We start from the raw sequence: 13,482 nt of genomic DNA on the forward strand, positions 1-13,482 counted from the left end.
ACAGACAGAATCAGGATAATAAAAGGAATGAGAGCACCAATGACACAAAGAGAAGTGAGAATGTTTCTTGGAATGGTTGGATATTGTCGTCAGTGGATAAGTAACTTTTCCCTGATCGCAAAACCTTTGGTACACCTGACGAAAAGTGATGTGAGAGATCCCATTGACTTAATTAGGGAAGAACTAGCAGCTTTTAAGAAATTGAGAGACAGTTTGTGTGAAGCGCCAGCATTAGGAATGCCTGATTATGAAAAGGAGTTCGAGCTGTACTGCAGTGAGAGGAATGGATGTGCACTCTCTGTATTAATACAGAAACATGGAAAATTGAGAAGACCAATTGCATATTTTTTAGCTATACTAGACCCTGTAGCTGTAGCGTTGCCAGGTTGTTTGAAAGCAGTAGCTGCTACTTGTAAGAGTGAAGGAATTGTGATGGGATATCCTGTGCGAGTGTTTGTACCTCATGATGTGGCAATCCTTTTAACAAGGAGTCGCACTCAGTTCATGACACATAGTCGGCTGACTAAGTATGAGAAGGTCATATTAGGTGCAACGAATGTGAGCCTTGTGAGATGCCTGAATGTGAATCCTTCAACGCTATTGCCTGATGCTGAGAATGTTGAAGTCAGGGACAAAGTGGATCATGATTGTTTGGATGTATTGGATTTCTGTACCAAACTACGTCCTGATATAAAAGATGTACCTTTGTCTGAGAGTGACTTTGTGATGTTTGTAGATGGGTCATGCTTGACAACAGAGGAAGGAAATCTGAGTGCAGCATATGCAGTATGCACAGTTGCAGCAGTAATGGAAGCATCTTACCTGAAGGGAGTAAAATCAGCCCAGGTTGCTGAACTTGTAGCCTTAACTAGAGCATGCAAGTTGGGAAAGAATGTGAGAGTGACTGTGATGACTGATAGTCAGTATGGTTTTGGTGTTGTGCATGATTTCGGCCAGATATGGCTGCAGAGAGGATTTCTGACTTCAAGTGGAACTCCTATAAAGAATGCTGAAGTGGTTGGGAAGTTGCTTGAGGCGATACAGCTGCCTAAGCAATTGGCCGTGGTGAAGTGTGCTGCTCATGTGAAAACCGCTGATTATATCGCGGTTGGAAACAGATATGCCAACGATATGGCCCAATATTGTGCTCGAAACCAGAACTCGATCAACAGGGCTAAAGAAAGAGAGATGAATTCTTACTCCCTAATGTTTACTAACATTATGAGTACCTGGGAAGAAGTGAGGCAATTGCAGGAAGAGGCAGGAGATGAGGAAATGAGACAGTGGGTAAAAGCAGGATGTGCACCAAGGGAAACAGATCATGTATGGGTTTATCGAGATGGAAGACCAGTCATGCCTGATAGCATGGTGTCTGCCATGGCACGGATGTATCATGGACAGGGACACATAGGGAGAGACGCGATGATTCGGTCCTTCAAGCAAACGTGGTACAATGCAAAATGTTGACTTGTAGCTGAGAACCTTTGTCAAAGATGCCTTATATGTCAGCAGTTCAATCCTGGAAGGAAAACAGTGGTAAGTCTAGGAACGATAGGTCGAGAAGGAGGGCCTTTCACCAGAATGCAGATTGATTTGATTGAGATGCCGCCCTGTAATAGGTTGAGGTATGTTCTAGTAATGGTTTGCTTGTTTTCTAGATGGGTAGAAGCATATCCCACAAGAATGAGTGATGGAATTACAGTAGCAAAACTGCTTTTTAGGGAATTCATCCCTAGATTCGGGTTCCCAATTACAATTGAATCAGATAGAGGAAAGCATTTCCATAATGAGATCATGAAGTTGATTTGTGAAGCATTGAATGTACAACAGAAACTACATTGCGCCTATCGCCCAGAGGCTTCTGGTGTGGTGGAACAAATTAATGGCACCATTAAAAACCGATTGGGAAAAATGTGTTTAGCCACAGGTTTGAAATGGCCTGATGTCTTGCCTCTAGTACTCATGACTATTAGATCTATTCCAGATAGGAACACAGGTTTGAGCCCTCATGAAATTATCATGGGAAGAGCAATGCGCCATGTATTCATACCAGTCAACAAGCTGTTGCCTATATCTGATGACTTGGTGTTGGATTACTGTAAGGGGCTGGCTGACGCAGTTCATTCTGTGTTTCATCAGGTTGGATCGGATGCTACCACCCTTGAAAAGAAGCAAGCTCATGATCTGAGCCCAGGAGACTGGGTGAGAATTAAAGTACACAGAAGAAGGAACTGTCTGGTCCCACGTTGGGGAAAACCACGACAAGTGATTTTGACAACAGCTGTGAAGTGTGCTGGGATCAAGAACTGGATCCATGCTAGTCACACATTGAGAATCCCAAACCCAGTGGATAACCAAGAACGAGAATATTATGAAGAGTCAGAAAGTAGTTCTGAATCGGATGCTGAAGAAGTAAGAACAAGAGAAAATCCTGAAAGGGGGGAGACAGAGCCAAACTTGACATTTGCCCCGGAGAATATTCCCTTGAGAAGGAGATTTCAGACTTCTGATACCAGCTCAGACTCAGAGACTGAACAAATCCCGGCATGCTCCGGAAAAGAGAAAAGCAGTGAAGGGACAATCAAAGAAGTTATTGATAAGGAAATTCTTGATGAAAAACTGAGAGAAATTCCACCTGAAATAACAAAAGTAGATGAACAGGTGCCAGATACAGGAAGTGAGGGAAAGATTCTTGCGGAAGACCCCCGAGGAGTTGTAGGGAATTCCAACATCCAGTTAGAGGAAGGGACAGTTAGTCAGCAGGAAGATATTGTGCAAGAAACACGAGGAGGGACAGAAGTAGGGAAAATAAAAGAAGTGGTGGAAAGAAGAACAGCTGAAAGCAAAAAGTAAGTTGAAACAGAATCAGAGGAAAGTGATGAGGAAGTACCAGAAGGTCGAGTCCTGAGAAAAAGAGCATGGAGAGCTGAAAAGAATGATAAAAGAAATAAATCGAAAAGACCAGCAAGAGATGAAATCTGGCCTAACAAGATAAAGAGATTAAGATATCGACTGACACAAGTGAATTCACCAAGAGCAGAGCAGGTGAATGAAGTATCAAGTCAAGAAAAATCGAAAAATAACTACAGCAGACGAAAATAAAGGACAAGAAAGCCCAACCAGAAGTATAAGTCGCCAGAATGGTCGTATGTGGCCCTGCCTGAAATAAAAGAAGAGACGGATAGCCAAGAAAATCCAGAGGTGACTGTACCGGAAGTGGTTGAGGAAGACGAAGAATCGGAAATTCTGAGAGTTATCTTGTCCGATATTGGAGAAGAGACGGATGTTCAGGAAGTTCTGTATCAAGATTATGAGAGAAAAGTGAAAGACGATCAAATGCCAAACTGAACAAGACGAAAGTGCTGCTAATAAAAAGAAAATAGAATACAGGAAAAGACATAACTGATAGAACCAAGCAGGTGCTTAGAGCATTGGATTAGACAAAACTAGTTGTGAAGTAGAAGAGGCTAAGTCAAAAGACACTGATCATTTTGCAAAAATGGCAAACACAGAAAGTAGAAAAACTAAATGTGTATTTCTAAAACGATGGTTTAAAATGTGTTGTTGTTGTACAGGATTACTAATGCTTCTATGGAGTGTATTAGCTTTGATGATTTCATTTCAGATTCCCATTTACCATAGACACAATAGAAGGACATAGTGAAAATAAAACTAATATGGAAAAGATTCAGAAAGTATATCCGACTAAAATAGATAGAAATTATCTACATAAAGACAGGTCATTTCATTAGTCTTTATTATTGATCATTTTCATCATAAAAAGACAATTGCAAAATGAACATTTCATACAAGATTAAAATATGAAGAAGAAAAAAATGTCTAAAACACAGATCAGCTAAGAACGAAAATGACCACAAACCTAAAAACTAATACCTCCTATTTCTAATAATCCAGGCCCAACCTAAGAATTTAGCCACTGCCACAACAATACATTCACTGGTGTCAAATCTTAGGATATTTAGTGCCTCAAGCCCTTGTCTAGTACCCAAAGTACGACAAAGGGGTTTAAGCCATTTGGATCTGGGGGCTGCATAGGCCGGGCAAACAAAAAAAAAGTGACCCACAGTTTCTGGACACTCAATACACCAACGACAAGAATCAGAGGTAACACCCTTCCATTTTTTTGTAAATGAGTTAGTAGGTAGGCTGCCGACCCTCAATTGATGATAAAGTTTCCTATCGAAGGGTCTAGTAATAGTGTCCCAGTAGGCTTCAAAGAAAGGGACATTTTTCTCCACGAGGAACCTACCAGCCAGAGACTCCACTGGGGCTTGGGTTAGTTGTTTTTGATTGACCATTGACCAATAAAGGTTTTTAAAAACTTTTTTGGGGGGGAAGGTGCTAGAAACTGGATCAGTCCAAAGAGTACTCAGACCCATAGAATCCAATAGTGAGCTGACTTGTTTGAACCACTGGATATTGCCGGCACCCAAGATGGCACGGACGTCCAGGAAAGCCTTTGCGTAAGGCCCTAATTCCGGGACCGTCCATAATCTCCTCCAAAAGGCCAATGGTTTAAACCTGGCAATGTCATCGAAAGAATGACAGCCAAGGTCAAGCAATAACGGTTTCACTGGGGTAGAACAAGGGAGACCCGTAAAAAGCCTAAAAAATTTATATTGGGCCTTGACCAAAGGGGAAAGATCTGAAAAACCCCAAAGGTCAGCACCATAAAGGATTGCTGAGTTAATCCTGGCATTGTAAATTTTGATTGCGGGACCAATTGATTTCATCTGGGATTGTTTTTGTTCTTTTACCAAACACCCCGATAGTTGGGCAAATTTTAGGGATAAGACATCTATTTGTGGCTTCCAATTTAGCTTGTTTTCGAAAACAACCCCTAAATAGGTCATGACTTGGGCACGTTCGAGTGTGTCCTTATTCATGGTCACATTGCCAGTTGTACATTTCCCTTTATTAAAAACCATATATTTGGTTCTCGAAACATTGACTGACAGATCGAAATCAGAGCAGAAGTTGGTGAAAACATTCAAGGCTACCTGTAAGCCGGACAAAGTCTGCGATAGAAGAAGGGTGTCGTCGGCAAACATGAGGAGTGGAATTTTAATACCTCCCAGCATGGGGGCATCCGTGGGCGTAGATAAAAAGTACTTAACAACACTGTTAATGAATAACAGAAACAGTGTTGGCGCCAGGACGCATCCTTGCCTGACACCCCTGTTAACTTTAAACCTGCCGGTAACCTGGCCTTGATTCCTCCAACGTACTTGGGCGAAGTTGTTATCATGCAACCTGGTAACTAAATGAAGGAGGTCAGCAGGCATCCCTAACTCAGCTAAAACCGCCCAAAGTTTGGACCTATTGACTAAATCGAAAGCTGACCGAAGGTCAACAAAAGCGGCGTACAAAGTACCGCCGCAAAGGTAAACCGTTTTCCAGACGATCAGTTGCAATTTGAACGCCTGGTCGATCGTGCTGGTGCAGGGTCTGAACCCGGCCTGCAGGGGCGAAATGGTATTCTCCTGCTCTATCCATATCAGGATTCTAGCCAGGATCATCCTAGCTGTGATTTTTTGGACCGAGTCAATTAAGCTAATCGGGCGGTAGTTCCCTGGACAGGAGCGATCACCCTTCTTAAAGATGGGCAGGATTTCGGCACCCATCCAGGATTCAGGAATGGCGGCCCCCTTAGCTGTAGCGGTTGCCATGAGTGCGATGTATGGCACCCAATTTCCAAGATCGGATTTGAAAAGGTCCGCTGGGACACAGTCTATACCTGGGGCCTTTCCGCTAGGAATTCTGGAAAGAGCCAACTCAACCTCTTTACAGTCAAATTTAAAGTTCGTGAGGGGGGGCATTACCTGGGGAGTTGGAAAAGCGATCACTTCTTTCTGGTTCGGATCTGAGAACTGGCGTTCGAAATGTGGCACCCAGATGTCAGGGAGTACATGATTAGAGGGGGTCTGAAAGACAGGTCTATAAATGATTTCTCTAACAATGTGTTTTCAACACTTTTGTACGAATATGATGGATGTGAGGGATTGCTACGTTTGTATGCAGCTACCTGCATCTGTATCGGAGGACGTGACCTACCATCACCTCCCAGTAACATATGGAATAACATGTAGTGTAATAGCTAGTCTATTTTACAAAATAGGGAAATTAGAATATTATTTTTCAGATGTAGATAACATATTTTCACAAGTACCTGCAATTAACAAGTTGAATAAAGTAAAGCCTGCAAAGGTGTTAGGTGAATTTTTCTTAGAAACTAAGGTACTAACACTAGAATACATATTTAGGAATAATTTGACTTGTAGTTTAAAGAAAGAAGAAAAGACGTTCTTGGATATGGTTGAAGAAAGGAGATTGAAAATGCAAAAGAAGGCATCTGAGAGAAAGGAGGAAAAGACTGGGATGTTGAAAGGGAAAAACACTTGAAGGGAGAAGCTAGTCCAACTATGGCTTTAGATTGGCCTCAGAAAGGGAAATTGTGTATTAGAAGGAATCAAACTGCATATGATAATTTCTTTGTAGGTAACAGTGAATGCCATGATACATACCGAATCACGGGTGGATGGGGATTTAAAGGAGGAAATGATCCTGGGTTATATTTTATCTGCGGGAACAAGGCATATTATCGATTGCCAGACCATTGGTATGGCACATGTTATGTAGGTCTGGTTTTCCCAAAGATATTCCACATGGGAAGAGGAGAAGATGGTGTACATAAGTCATCTAGCACGTAGAAAGAGAGAATCTTGGTCAGAAATTGTAGGAGACATTTTTGGAGCATTGATAACAGCAGTGGGAATATCTCTGAATGCACACAAAGTTAGAAAACTATCAACAGTAGTAGATTGCTTGTCAACAAGCAGCGCTGGTGGATTTTTATTGGTAAATACTGAAATGGTTGCCATGCGTGCAATGGTAATGCAAAATCGACTTGCCCTTGATATATTATTGGCAAAAGAGGGTGGAGTCTGTGGAATGCTGAAAGTTCAACATTGTTGTACTTACATTCCTGATGAAAGTAAAGATCTGAAAATCTACATCAAAAATATAACTGAATTGCATGAGGAAATTACATCACTGGAGGTTGAAAGTGTTTGGGAAAAGATTGTGAAGAAACTTTCTTCTATTAAAGATTTCCTGTTAAACTTGGGTGGTACCTTTATAGGTAGGATCTTATTTCCATTAACCTGTATGATTTTTATAGTATTAATTTTAAGACTAGGATGTTTATGTCATAAAAGAAAGAAAATACAGAAAAAGTTAAAAAGAGAAAATTTGAAAAGAAGACAGAATAAGCGACAAGAGAGGGAATTTGAAGAAGTAGAATTAGAAGAAATGAAAGAAAGTATGTATAAAACAGCAAGAAGAGAAGAAATTGGGGAAACAGAGATGTAAACTAATTAAAAGAATTCATTTCACTTTCTTGACAAATTGATAGAAAATTTTAATGGTGTGGTGCTAAAATCACCAAAGGGGGATTGATGGAGCGGGTAGTACAACATTTTGTATACCTCCCCCATTCTGCATGAAAATACTAATTGAATAATCTATTCATTATAATATTATTAAATGAGTTTGCATGTATATTAAACCAACATTACTAAAAACCAAATTACACGTGGGATTGCATATTGCATGGCTAAATAACCTTTATGACTAAAATCAGTATGCATACTAACAGTAGTATATGAAGTAAATAGACTACTGCATGATATATGTTGCTTTTGTAATGTCTTGTAATGTTGCTCGAGAAGAGGACCAAAAGGGTGAATATAATTGCTTTAAATGTTGCTATACGCTAGATAAATACAAGCACATAGAGGGAATAGTAAGGGGTTAACATTAGATTTATTATATCTATGCATTAATTACTCTTTTCGCTTAAGTTGGCGTTTCGGCCTAAAACAAGATGGCCGCTGGCGCTACACGACGAAGTGGCCGCTGTCCCATGAGGCGCGGAGTGAACTGCGCAGAAGCGACAAAAGTCTTCCAGACCCCGTCGTGAACTGTGCTCACCATGTACGTACCCAAGCAAGGACACAGTGGGAAAACGTCCAAGACTGAAAACAATTGACTTTACAGTAAACCGGAACAGACAGACTTTTACTATGAACTTGATGACCTCACCCCTCGAACTGTACTAAGATCCCAAACCCTAGCATCGGACAATCTCAACCAGCCAATCATGACTGCGCTAAATTATAAAATGTATCATATTTGTTTCGATTTTATTATAAAAGTGCATGGTAGAACAGAGAGGGTAACTCAACATCGACTACTATTTCATCGACGAAGCTACTTATGACGCTACTTAGGCGACTGCTGCATTTTCCTGAATCCTAGAGGGCTCGGATGCTGCCCGATTATTCAATGACTGCGAATTTTCCTTAGATCTACAGGCAATGATAGATGCTTGCGCGTCTCTGGTCCTTTGCCGATCTTTGGGACTGTAGCGTGCTGAGCAGAGAACTTTGAACTTTGGTTAGCTTTCGGACGACTGACTGCAAATATGAGCCAATGAATTAGAGAACTTCGAATAGCCAGTTTAGGTAAATATGATGTTCTGCGATTTACTTGAAATTTGATATAAACTTTCCAAATGTGAACTTAACTCATCAAGAAATTTAGATAAACAGATATTGATTAACAAGAAATGAGTTTGTGGTTTATTAAGAAAGGTAAGATCTAAATCTTGAATGTGTTTTAGCTGGTTCTAAATCACCATCAACCAATCCAACTAAATGGTCCATTGACCATGTGGGAGGAGTGCCTTGATGTTTAGGATTGAGAGCTGTAGGTGGAAGGGGTGTTAATGTACATTTTGTAAAATAACTTTTCTTTCCCTATAGGTTATAAGGTGTTCCCCTCACATGTCGAGCGCTTGAACCGCTCATCCCTCCTGCTGCGTGCAGACCGGTAAATGGTTAGTGTGAGTGTTGGTGTTATGGGCCCCACCAATGGCTGCATGTTTGAATGAGTTAGTGTGACGTCGGGTCTGACGCAGAGAGGATACCGGTACGGGTTTGCTTTCCCCGTTACCAGGATTTTTGCGGTCCATCATGCGCATGACTGCTTTGGGCGGGCCGAGAGGGCCAACCAAACAGTCATTGCGCACTCGAGTGGGCAAACCACTCTGCCCCTGCCCTGCTCCGTGAGCAGAGCAGCCCCGCCCACCCTCCCGCCGCAAAGGAAAAATAACATGATAATAACTGAAAGTTATTATCATGTTATGTTTCCTCTTCTCTACCTGCTTGAAAGCAGTGGGGCAATGCTCCTCCGGCATAGCGGAGGTGCCGCCACTGGTTTTCCACAAGTCTCCATCCTCACACCCGTTCTCTTGAATCTTTGCGTGGAACATCTGGGCACTGTGTTAAATGCTAAGGACGTTACAATCCATTAGCACACTGGTGACAGGGCTTCATATTCTGTTAGCGCTTGTCTTTAACTGCATCAGATCCTGCCTCCCCCAATCCAGGAGGTATACTTCAAGTTAGATGTGAAAGAAACAGATTTTATTCCTGTTTACAGTGGAACATCACCAAAACAATTTTCAATCTTGGCTGTTGGAGATAAACTTTGAGGGTTTCATTCCCACACTTTCCCAAGGTGCAAAGTGCAAGCGATTCTGCATGGACTCTGAACTCACATCCAAGAACATCATGACAAGGAAGGCACAAAAGGCCTAATACCAGTTGGGAATGCTAGGAAAACAGTACTACTCCCTCCCAGCCAATCAGAACATTTCACTAGATCCCCTTTTTGTCTCACCATGTTCCCTGTCAGCCTGCTTCAAACTAAAAGCCCCCAAAAACGTCACTACCAGCAGACCTCACTTACCTTCCAACAGATTTGGAGGTGAAATACCAATTATCTGGACACCCAGAAAAACAATAGGCGAAGGGTGCCAATAAGACAGGCATTTTCCTGCTATGTATCCTACCCTGGAGAAAGGATGCCAAGCTAGGCATTTTCCTGCAATCCTGGAGAGACATGTACCTACACCCAAGACTGCTCCCATGCCCTTTCTATTTGTGAAAGGATTTTAAAACAGCTGTTTCAACAATGTTATTCATGGCCAGCTCTATGGTAGATGCCCCCTTGCCACTTGTAGCCTTCCTACACTGCATTTCGCCTGCAGGCCTAGCTAACATGCGCATTCACAAACCTTTCCGGGTGACGTGCACGCTGACTTCCGGGCTCAGCCTGTGCGTCAGAGGGCACCAGGCCTCATTCGGGTCTTGGGTCCATTCCGTGGCCTCACAGAGGACCTGGCCCCGATCTGAGAGCCGCACGCCGAGGAGGGTCAGCCGGTAAGACTTCTCCGACACCTGCTCCATGCTGGCCGAGTGCCTTTCCAGGTACGCCGGCCATGGACTGACCACAAACTCCCGGGAGAGCGAGAGAATGGTGCGGGCCTGGGCATGGGGCTCCTGCCGCAGGTACAAGGTGACAGACAGGTGAGTGTGTTGATGGGTCTTCGTAGATACTTCACAGGTGAGTTGCAGGACGTCCTCCACCTTCAGGTTTGTAGGCGTCATCGAAACTCGTAATGTGTCTGGAGTAACTGCAAAAACAAGGATATCTGATACACATTTCTCGGTAGGCTCTTAAAAACAAGCACAGGTCTCCGACAATTCAACCTAGAGAATTAAAACCATTCGGAGTTGTTACCCAACATGAATACGCTCTTAGCACAGGCTTCAGAAGTAACATCATGGACAATGCGCACTCATTTTGCTGTTATAAAGATTCAATACTGCATTAACAACTGCCATGTGTATTAACACTCAGCTATTAAAGCATCTTGTCCTAAGTTACTGGAGCTGCAAACGATGGTCTCTAGAAAATCAGAAGAGTTCTGTTGCGGATTATCAAAAATCAACCACCATGAGTGGTACACAGCACTATCTACTCTTAGAACCATCGCCGTATACGCGCATGCTCCTGTCTCGTTTTCGCACTAATACCTTTTTTAGACTTCTAACTTTTCCTACTTTAAACTGCTGGTCCAGTGACTTACCGAAGTGCCCTTGTGATGACCATTCAACTCAATCTAACATTCATAGTATTTTATTCTGCAGATTTTACCAACACCCAAGAGCTATTTTTCTGAAACCGCTGCTTAAATCTTGGGGAATAAGGTCATGTAAGGTGGCTTACCAAAAATTGAAATCCTTGGAAACGCCTTTAACCTTAGCAGCTGTTTCATCTTACCTGAAAATGTCGTTGAGGTTGCGGTTATCAATGCAGGTTTAAGATGATATATGCCTTGATGTCCTGATCCTGTATTCGTACTTTTACTAATTTTATCATTTTCATGACTTAAATGAATTTTACTGTTTTTTAAATGATTTTATATATATTCAAGTGTATGTACTTTTATGATATTGAAATTACATATCGAATAAAGTTTACTTATCTATCTATCTATCACTCAGCTATTGTGCACGCCCATGCAGGCGTTATGAATTCTGTCGCCTCTGACATGCGCAGGCCTCGTTTTGGCCCTTGACACATCAAAAAAGAGAATTTCCAGTTAAGCTCACTCAGCGTCTGAGGTTTTCCCTGTTGTGTCTTTCCTCAAGGTGTGTTTGCACTCCGCTCGTGAGAAATCCCTCCATCTGCTAGTGCCATTATCTAGAGTTTCAGTTTATGTCACTTGTATGCTTCTTCAACTATGTGAACACAGGGTATACAAGCTGGTGAAGTTAGGAGGAGGGGCTAGCTTTAGATGCCGAACTACTAGGTGCAGCGAAGCTCTGTCTCTCTGGGCTGTGACGTCGCTATTTTTCTTATGTTTGCCTAATAAACATGTTTTACACTTCTAGTAGGCTTGGACCGGTAGTTACCTACTCTCACCTCAGTTGGGAAGAGATGTGGACTGGACTCCAGCCGATGACCCGAGGCGGCAAAGGTAAATTAGCGATTTTTCCAGAGGTGCTGGATTTTTGGATTGGATGAGGAAGTAAACAAATGTAAGCACAAGTCTAATGTCCAAAGAATGAAGCAGACTCCGAGAGACTCGGGTACCAAATGAGTCACTTGATATTCAGTGATAGGTGTAGCGGTCTAGTTGTCGGCATGCAGCGTAAGGCTGCAGGAAGCACATACACACTTTGTATCACTCTCTGGCCAGGCGTGGCCAGAGAGACTATAAATAAACGGGCGGAGGTCGCACGGGACTTCCGGCCCAGACCCTGACTGCATGTGTGGTGTCCCTTCATTACTGCTGTACCACGATGCCACGTGGTCCCTAAAGCGTAGGCCTAACCAAGCCCTCACACTGGCGACGAGGGTGGGCGCTACATGTCCTGCGTTTCAACGCGCGTGTGCCCCGGTGGCAGAAGCAACTGGCTGCCGCAGCGATCGTTGCCCTGGTGATGCGGGTGCGATCCCGACTCTGACCTGCTTTTGCTGCCCTGAGCCTCCGGACTGCCTGCCCGATGCTGTGATGTACCCATGTGCCGGTGAAGCAATCCCGCGTCCTTCCCTCTGAGGCCGGCAGCGCGAGTCACGCGCGATGAGGAGGCCGCCCATCTGACGGTGAGACGGGCTGTTGGTGCACGCGCTGAGGCCTGCTCATGCGCACCGGACCTTTCTGCCTGTGCTGCTCCGCGCGCGCCGCGCGTGTATGCCTCCTGACCTGCTGGGTGTTTGTGTGCCTTCCCTGAGCGCGGAAGAGGAGAGCCAGCAGGCTTCGTGTAAAGAAGCAATACCACCACCTTAATCATCAAGCATTGGCTGTGACAAAAAGGAAAGAAATAAATAAACAAATTAAAACGATAAAATAGTTGTCATCATCAAACACTGGCACAAGCAAAGTGTGGTGGCATGAACATTGTGACTGTTGGGCTCCCAGCATAAGTTTTGGCCTAGGTGGCACGGCCAACCAGGAGAGGTGGTTCTGTGCACTGGTGTGATCGCAGTTTGGGGCTGAGGGTGCACTGTCTCGCCGCCGCAGCGCAGCACGTGGTGACCACGTCTAATTTCAATTCACCCCTGCGGTGGGGGTTTCTAAACGACGGCTAACTTTCAGTAAGTCTCTATTCCATAACCACGATGGTGGACCAGGCGGCAAGCACGAGTAGACAACCAGTGATGCCTGCGCCCGTGGTGACGCCGACGCACAACCAAGTCAGCGCCCTGCCTCCCTTCAGTGAATTGATTGACCCTGCGACGGCGTCCCCGAGATGGAAGGTGTGGTTGGGTCGCCTTGTCAACTATTTCATCGCCACGAGGGAAACGGATGACAAGGTGAAACGGTCGTTGCTGCTACATTTTGCGGGAGACGAAATTTATAAACTGTTCGCGCACTTACCAAATACAGGACCAGCAACCGACTATGATGCAGCGGTCAGGGCCTTAAACGCACATTTTGATCCCCAGCTAAACCCTGACTACGAGAGGTTCAAATTGCGACAAGCAAAGCAGCGGGAAGGGGAATCGATGGACGCTTTTCACGCCCGTCTGAGAGAGTTGGCTAGC

The 13,482-nt window shown here is 43.8% G+C and overlaps 2 protein-coding genes across 2 annotated transcripts in view; both read right to left on the bottom strand.

Annotated features, from left to right (window-relative positions):
* LOC146801336 (uncharacterized) overlaps nucleotides 1-10,170 on the bottom strand; it is a 918,316-nt gene extending 908,146 nt beyond the window's left edge. Inside the window, exon 1 of the mRNA XM_085620985.1 lies at nucleotides 10,163-10,170. The gene's annotated coding sequence lies outside the window, so the exon portion shown is untranslated. The remainder of the gene's footprint in view (nucleotides 1-10,162) is intronic.
* LOC146801337 (immunoglobulin superfamily member 2-like) overlaps nucleotides 9,591-13,482 on the bottom strand; it is a 212,015-nt gene continuing 208,123 nt past the window's right edge. Inside the window, exon 3 of the mRNA XM_085620986.1 lies at nucleotides 9,591-10,561. Within this exon, the coding sequence (XP_085477112.1) occupies nucleotides 10,155-10,561 (407 nt within the window). The 3' untranslated portion in view covers nucleotides 9,591-10,154. The remainder of the gene's footprint in view (nucleotides 10,562-13,482) is intronic.

Source organism: Triturus cristatus, chromosome 8 (genome assembly GCF_964204655.1).
Source record: "Triturus cristatus chromosome 8, aTriCri1.1, whole genome shotgun sequence".
Classification (NCBI taxonomy): domain Eukaryota; kingdom Metazoa; phylum Chordata; class Amphibia; order Caudata; family Salamandridae; genus Triturus; species Triturus cristatus.